The sequence below is a fragment of the Onychomys torridus genome, chromosome 7, assembly GCF_903995425.1.
Source record: "Onychomys torridus chromosome 7, mOncTor1.1, whole genome shotgun sequence".
NCBI classification, from domain to species: Eukaryota; Metazoa; Chordata; class Mammalia; order Rodentia; family Cricetidae; genus Onychomys; species Onychomys torridus.
This window is the reverse complement of record NC_050449.1, coordinates 15,757,805-15,765,517: the sequence shown is the minus strand read 5'-3', so window position 1 is coordinate 15,765,517 and position 7,713 is coordinate 15,757,805. Positions and strand designations below refer to the sequence as shown.

General features: G+C 50.2%; 1 protein-coding gene across 1 annotated transcript; it reads right to left on the bottom strand.

Moving 5' to 3' along the window:
- Window positions 1-382: 382 nt before the first annotated feature.
- On the bottom strand, window positions 383-7,146 carry Rdh8 (retinol dehydrogenase 8). Its single transcript, XM_036192425.1, has 6 exons — window positions 7,044-7,146; window positions 3,526-3,687; window positions 2,823-3,002; window positions 1,891-1,984; window positions 674-857; window positions 383-598 (listed from the first exon to the last, which is right to left on the bottom strand). The coding sequence occupies exons 1-6, from the start codon at window positions 7,144-7,146 to the stop codon at window positions 383-385; spliced, it is 939 nt and encodes a 312-aa protein (XP_036048318.1).
- Between the last annotated feature and the right edge of the window lie 567 nt (window positions 7,147-7,713).

Sequence of the window (7,713 nt, the reverse complement as noted above, 5' to 3'; positions counted from 1 at the left end):
GGTGGCGGCACACGCCTTTGATCCCAGCATTTGGGAGGCAGAGCCAGGCAGATTTCTGTGAGTTCGAGGCCAGCCTGGGCTACAGAGTGAGATCCAGGACAGGCACCAAAACCATGCAGAGAAACCCTGTCTCAAACCCTCCCCTGCAAAAAAAGTTAGCTGGGTGTGGTGGTGCACGCCTTTAATTTCAACACTGGGGAGGCTGAGTCAGCCTGATCTCTGTGAATTTGAGGCCAGCCGGGTCTACATAGTGAGTTCCAGGACTACACATTGAGACCTTGTCATTTTTCCCCCAAGGGCCTGGATGAGTGAATGAGTGAGTCTGTATGATGTAGGGGCAGAACCCAGCTGCCCAGGGTGGGAAGGGTCAGTTCTGCTCCGCTCATCCAGGCCACACACGTGTTGGGAGGCAGCCACAGGCCAGGCATCGAAGACCAAGGCTGAGAAGGTGAGGCCAACGGAAAAGGAGCCTGTGGGCAGTTTTCACGTACAGGCTTCCAGAGGGGTCCATGGCCTTAAGCGCCGTCAGTGGGAGGTAGTGAGCGTTGGTCTGTCTGCGGAGTGGGGGTCTGGTGGAACCAATGACCTTGGCAATGACCTGTAGGAGGGGACGCTGAGTTCGAGGACTTACCGAGCTCTCCAACATTCCGAGCCACAGTGTCTGCCCACTCACCTGGGCCACATCCCTTGGGCTCTGTCCCACAGAGCGGAAGAGCTCCCTGGAGGCTGGGAGGTACAAGTCCCGGAAGTAGCCCAGGGTTTCAGGGTCAGTGTCTGGAAACTCCGTCATGGAAACCTGAGCCAGGAGCTTTCCTTCAAAGTCAGTGGCGACTGGGCCTGGCTCCACCATTGAGACGCTGGGAAGAGGGCCAAGGCTTGGATGTGGGGCTCCTGCAAACTCACTCACTGGCCTATCGCCCTCACTCATTTACCCTAGATGTCATCATCATTATTATTATTGTTGTTGTTGTTGTTACTTTGAGACAGGGTCTCACTGCATAGCCCTGGCTGTTCTAGCACTTACTCTGTAGACCAGGCTGACCTTGAATTCACAGACACCTTCCTGCCTCTGCCTCCTGAGTGCTGGGACATTGTGTGCTACAAGGTCTGGTCCCTCCTTAGTATTTATTACTATTGTTGTTATTATTTTGCAGCATTGGGATGGATTGAACCTAAGGTCTTTCTCACGCCAGGCAAGTGCTCTACTGAGCTGTAGCCCCGCCCTCTTCCATAATATTCCATCTTTCTTCATTCTCAGTCACCTCCTCAGCCTGTTTCCCCTCCTCTCTCCCTCCTCCTCCCACTTTGAAAAAGGCTTTCATTAGCATATATTAATTATTTGTAATAATGGGTTTCTTTTTTAAAAAATTTTTTTTGAGTCAGAGTTTCTCTATGTAACAGCCCTGGCTGTCCTGGAACTCACTATGGTAGACCAGGCTGACCTCAAACTCACAGAGATCCGCCTGGCTCTGCCTCCCAAGTGCTGGGATTAAAGGCGTGCGCCACCACGCCCGGCTAATAATGGGTATCTTATGCACACAATGTACTTTGATGTATTCACCTCTTCTCATCCCTCCCACTCCTGCTGACCCCCCTCCTTCTCCTCTAACCAGTCCCCCACTTCTATCTTCATGTCTTTTTTTTTTTGTGACCCAGCGAGTTTCATGGGGGTTGTTTACAGAGCGTGGGTGAGGGGCTCCTCACCAGTGGCCCCACCGCTGAGGAAATCTCTCTTCCTCCCAAGCAACCATTGACTGTCTGCCAGTCCTCAGCAAGGAGCTGAGCCTCCTTCGTGCCCTGCTTTATTAACTTGCCTTCCACACTCTGTTCTTCACTGTCTCCCACATCGCCATTTCCCTTTTCCCGTGGCTGCCTAGGTGCCCGACTCACAAGATATTGAATTGTCGAAGCTGGATAGCGAGACTCTCGAAGAATCCTTCCAGGGCAAACTTGGAGGCTGCATAGACATCGTTGAACATGACACCTGGACGGGGAGGAGGAGGAGGACTCGGGTGTGTGCCAGTGATAGACTTTGTGGGTCCTGGTGTGATGAGGCCTTTGGAACACAGAGCCAGGAGGATTTGAGCATTTGAATGAGGGGACAGAATCAGGGGTGTATGGAATTGTGCAGTGGGCACACATAGCATAGGACGAGCTCGTTCTGGATAATGTGTCACCACCCTTCAGCTCTACCTGCTCCCAGCAAACTGCCCTATTTCCCTCCATCTATAGCACGGTCCATTTACTTATGGCATCCTCGAGGTCCATGGGCACAGCGACTTGTTAATTCTTCTCCATAGCCAGAGCAGTTGGAGGGTGGCTGGGGAAGGAGTCATATCACAGAGTATGTCCAGGAGGAGGAGAGGAGGGAGTCTAGAAGGATTCGAGGAGGAAGAAGATCCCAGGAGCATAGATGACAACAAGTAGGTGGCTTTTGGAATAGGTCCATGGCAGACATCACAAATCGATCTGTCTTTTCTGCTGAGTCTCACAATTCCAACACTGTCTACATCCCTAGGGCCTGATGGGGGCTTTTGTCAAGGAGGAGGAGCTCTGATGATTCATTTGGATTTCAGGGATGTGAGTGGAAGAATGTGTCAGGTGTATCCAGAAGTGGAGTTGATTCTGGGATGTGGAAGGTGGCCTATGACATGCATTTCATTACTGCTTACTCTTAGACCAGGACAATAAAAGTAAGTCAATCCCAGAACATTCCTTCCTGGGCTTCAGAATCCTTCTCAAGACGAGTTTGTTTGGACTATGAGCTAAAACTTACTTGCTACCCTTCTAATCCTGAATGGGGGGGGGGTCCCCAGACTCACCCTGGAGTCCCATAACACTGCTGACGACCACGATGTGGCCCTGTCGTCTCCTCTTCATGCCTGGAAGCACAGCCTTGACCAGACGGGCAGCCCCAAAAAAGTTGGTGTTGAACACGTTCTGCATAGTAGCTAGGCTGAGCTCCTCTAGGGGCCCCACAAGGCCTACTCCTGCGTTGTTCACTAAGGGGGTGTGCAGAGAGTGTTGTTTGAGGTCAAGCCCAGGGCCTGAGTCCCGGAACAAGTCTAGGAGGAGACATGTGGAATCTAGGTGGTGTTAAGCAGTTTGGAGTTTGTCCAGGCCTCTGGGCCTGGGAGAGTGGGTGGAAGAGCTATGAGCAACCAAACCTTTGTTGTACCATCCAGGAGCAATTCCTGTCTTTCCCCAAACTGCACCAAGAGGGCCAGACCCAGCCGCCTTAGCAGGCTCCATGAGGCCATGAGTGGCCGCTTCATCATCCTCTCGTCTCCGAGTGACTCACTGAAGTAATTTTCCCAACCACATATGATTTTCTCTATGTGAGGATGTCTCTCCCAGGCTGCCCCTCCCCAAAAGTCTGGCATCTCTAATTAACAGATTGGTACTCCTGACTCTTGGCCAACTGGTCTACCCCTTTACCCAGGGCTAGAAGTTGTCATCTTGCTAAGGGTGAATACTTGAGTCGATGTGTACATGTGGGTGACCCCAAGGGCTTCTAAGTCTCACCCAACACATCCACTCGTCCCCCCTCGATGTGGCTGAGACAGTTAGCCACTGACTCGTCACTGCACACGTCCAGCTGGGCCACGCTGAGTGTCTTCCCCAGAGCCTCTCCAGCAGCTTCCTCCAACGGCCCCTTCTTACCCAGGTCCCTCATGGTGGCCACCACTGGAAGCAGAGAGCAGAAGTGGACAGGTGCTGGGCTCCTTTGCTCTGTGTGTTTCTGTAGGATGTGTGTGTCTGTCCATGTGTGTATACAGGCCACAGGATAATTCTGGATGTCATTCCTTAGGAGACAACTACCTCCCCCCAACTTAAATGTGTGTGTGTGTGTGTGTGTGTGTGTGTGTAAGCACATGGCCATGGCACATGCCAGAGGACAACAGAAGAGTCAGTTTTCTCTTTACACTGTGGGTTCTGGGGTGTGAACTCAGCTTGTCAGGCTTGAGAGGCAAATGCTTCTACCTGTGAGCCATCTCGCCAGCCTCACCTTATTTTTGAGACTGTCTCTTCCTGAATTTGGAACTCATCAGATAGGCTCCACCTCCCTCTGCCTTTCCAGTGCTGAGCCTGGCTTTTTTATCTGGGTGTGGGAATAGAACTCACTTCTTCATGCTTGTGTGGAAACCACTTTATCAAGTGAGCTGTCTCTCAGACCTACTGTTGTTGTTTTTATTTATTTTATTTTTATTGATTGATTAATTGATTGATTTTTTTTTTTTTTTTTTTTTTTTTTTTTGAGACAGGGTTTCTCTGTGTAGCCCTGGCTGTCCTGGAACTCACTCTGTAGACCAGGCTGACCTGGAACTCAGAGATCTGCCTGCCTCTGCCTCCTGAGTGCTGGGATTAAAGGTGTGCACCACCACTGCCTGGCCATCTCTAGGACTTTTGCGCTAAGCAAGTCCTCTACCAACTGGGCCCCAGCCTCAGACTATGAGTTTCCCATTTCTAAAATGAGGAAGAAGAGAATGAATGAGTTCCCCACTGGGTAGGATTACATGATAGACTAGATGCCTTTAGAATGGTCTTAGGTAGCTAACACTGCCTTTATCTGGGCATGTGCCTGCCATCCCAATGTTCAGGATGCTGAGTTAAGAGGGTCTTGAGTTCAAGGTCAGCATGGCAGTGTCTCAAAAACAAAACAAAAGACTAGGGATGTAGCTGAGGGTAGCAGGATTGTCTAGTAAGCAGCTGGTCCTGAGTTCTGTCTTCAGCATGCATGCACATGTGCACACACGTGCACACACACACACACACAAACACACACAGTGCAACCAACAACAAAAGAAACCCAACCTCCTTTAGCAATATTATTTTTAAAAAGTGTTCTACTCAGCCAGGCGGTGGTGGCGCACGCCTTTAATCCCAGCACTCAGGAGACAGAGGCAGGTGGATCTCTGTGAGTTCGAGGCCAGCCTGGTCTACAGAGCGAGGTCCAGGACAGGCTCCAAAGCTACAGAGAAACCCTGTCCTAAAAAGCCAAAAGAAAAATAATGTTTTGCTTTTATTTTGTGTATTATTTGTGTGTGAGTGTGTGTGAGTGTGAGTGTGAGTGTGTGTGAGTGTGTGTGTGTGTGTGAGTGTGTGTGAGTGTGTGAGTATGTGTGTGAGTGTGTGAGTGTGTGTGAGTGTGTGCGTGTGCGTGTGCGTGTGTGAGTGTGTGCGTGCGTGCGTGTGCGTGAGTGTGTGTGAGTGTGTGTGAGTGTGTGTGAGTGTGTGTGTGTGTGTGTGAGTGTGTGTGTGTGTGGCTCAGAGGACAATTTATAGTAATTGGTTTTCTTCTTTCACCACGTGTTCAATCCCAGGGATTGAACTTAGGTCATTGGCTCTGTGGCAAGCACCTTTACCAGCTGAGCCTATTGTAGGCCCCTTAGGAGATGGATACCCATCCACAGGGATGCGGCTTTGTTCACAGAGGAATTCATGCTCTCACACTCACAGCTATGCCCACCTCTAACCCAGAAGGCTGGGAGAACCAACTCTGCCAACTAGGGTGATGTCCTCACCCTGGCAGCTGGCTCTAAAGCGACAATGTCTGCCAGCTTCCTCTCCCACACGCTCTGGGTCAGAGGAGCTGGGGATGGCCCGCACAGCACAGCCACACACTGCACACTGCAGCAGTTAAAGGCCTCTTTAGTCCCCAAGGTCAGGTGCTCTTTAAGACAGTAAGAGTTTCATCTTGGAGCTATAATCCGGCTTAGTGGGGACATTGTCAGTGACCATCCTCGGAGCCTCCTTTGAGATGTTTTCTGGGACAGCTCTTCCCCAGCACTCCCCGCCACCAAAGATTTATTTATTTAGTTTATGTGTATGACTATTTTTGTCTGCAAGTGTGTGCCTGTTGGGTGCTCTGGAACTAGGGTCCTGGATGATTGTGAGCCACGATGTCAGTGCTGGGAACAGAACTCGGATCTTCTGCAAGAGCAGTCAATTCTCGCTCTGTAGCCCTGGCTGGCCTCAATCTCAAAGAGATCCCCATTTCTGCCTCCTGAGTGCTGGGATTACAGGCTTATACCACCTTACCTGGCTCTTATTACCACTGGGCATGCTTCTCTCTCTCTCTCTCTCTCTCTCTCTCTCTCTCTCTCTCTCTCTCTCTCTCTCTGCTCCAGAATGTTAGGATTGCAGACCTGTACCACCATTTCCAACCTGCATTAAAAAAAATCTTATTGCCTCTCTTTCCTCCCTCTCCCACTGCACACTACCCTGAGCTGAGGAATTTTCGTTTGCTTGCTTATTTTGTTTTGAGATAGGTATCACTATGTGGCTTAGACTGACCTTGAATTCAGAATCCTCCCCCCTTGAGTATTAGAATTTCAGATATGCCTTGTCATGGGCCTGGCTTGTGGCTGATTTGTTTTTGTTTTTGTTTGTTTGCTTTTTTAATTCTCCTTTCAAGACAGGGTCTCATGTAACTCAGGCTAGTCTTGAATTTGCTGTGTAGCTGAGGCTGACTTTGAACTCCTGATCCCTGTCCACCTCTTGAGTGCTGTGATTACAGGCATGTGCCACCACAACTGGGCATAGAACCCAGGGCTTTGTGCATGCTAGGCAAACACACTACAAATTGGTCTACATCTTCGTGTGTACGTACACATGCACAGGTTTCTTATTCATAACTTTTCCTATCTGCCATCCAGCACTCAAGAAATACATGTGAGGGGCTGGGGAGACGGCTCAGAGGTTACAAGCACTGGCTGCTCTTCCAGAGGACTGGGGTTCAGTTCTCAACACCTACAGGTGTCTCACAGCTGTCAGTGACTCCAGTTCCAGGGGATGCAGCACCCGCTCTGACCTCCCAGGGCACCAGGTAGGTACAAAGGGCAGTGTACAGACATAAATGCAAGCAAAATACTTATGCACAGAAAATGAAAATAAACAAATCTCAGAAAAGAAACATCTAAGAGATGGGAGAGTTACCTAAGTGAGTGTAATAGAAGCTTCCCTCTATGTGTCCCAGGCCCAGGAGGGTGGGATTAAAGAGCTAGAGCTAGAGACTGTGTCCCTAGGCAGCGAGTCCTTACCCTGGTAACGTTGTCTGGGGTCACAAGCCAGCTGAAGAGCGAGTTCAAGGCCGATCCCTGAAGAACAGCCAGAGATGAGCACAGTCCGAGGCTGGGAGGCCATGCTGATCCTCTCAGGCACCTGTGACGTCACCTGCACAGCACCTGCCCCACCCCCACTGGACTCCCTCCTCAACCCCAGCCAGCAGAGCCCCTGCAGAGCCCAGAGATCCAGGGAGGCCTGGCTGAGGCTGACCCTGACCAGCAGCTGCAGACTGTTAAACTCAGCAGCCCTAACTCCCATCCAGCAGATGTTTTTTCTTAGAGCTAAGCCTAGGAGTAAAAGGCCTGTAATTCCAGCACTGGCTTGGGAAGCTGAGGCAGGAGGATGAAGAGTTTGGGAGTTTTGTTCATTTACTTGCTTGTTTTATTTTTTTATTCTGTTTTTTTTTTTTGTTTGTTTGTTTTTTTTTTTTTGGTTTTTCAAAACAGGGTTTCTCTATGTAGCCTTAGCTGTCCTAAACTCATTCTGTAGGCCAGGCTGGCCTGGAACTGAGATCTGCCTGCCTCTGCCTGGGATTAAAGGCCTGTGCCACCACCACTCGGTGAAAGGAAACTTCTTGAGACACAGAGTATAGACTGGCTGCTTTATTTTATTTTCATCCCCCCCTGCCCCCCACCCCCCACCCCT

Excerpts from the sequence above, each read along its gene's own strand:
- Rdh8 (XM_036192425.1), bottom strand. The coding sequence starts at position 7,146 with ATGGCCTCCCAGCCTCGGACTGTGCTCATCTCTGGCTGTTCTTCAGGG. Across the intron at positions 3,688-7,043 it reads CCCCAGACAACGTTACCAGG|TGGTGGCCACCATGAGGGAC; the intron begins GTAAGGACTCGC and ends CTCTGCTTCCAG. Across the intron at positions 599-673 it reads GCCCAAGGGATGTGGCCCAG|GTCATTGCCAAGGTCATTGG; the intron begins GTGAGTGGGCAG and ends CCCCTCCTACAG.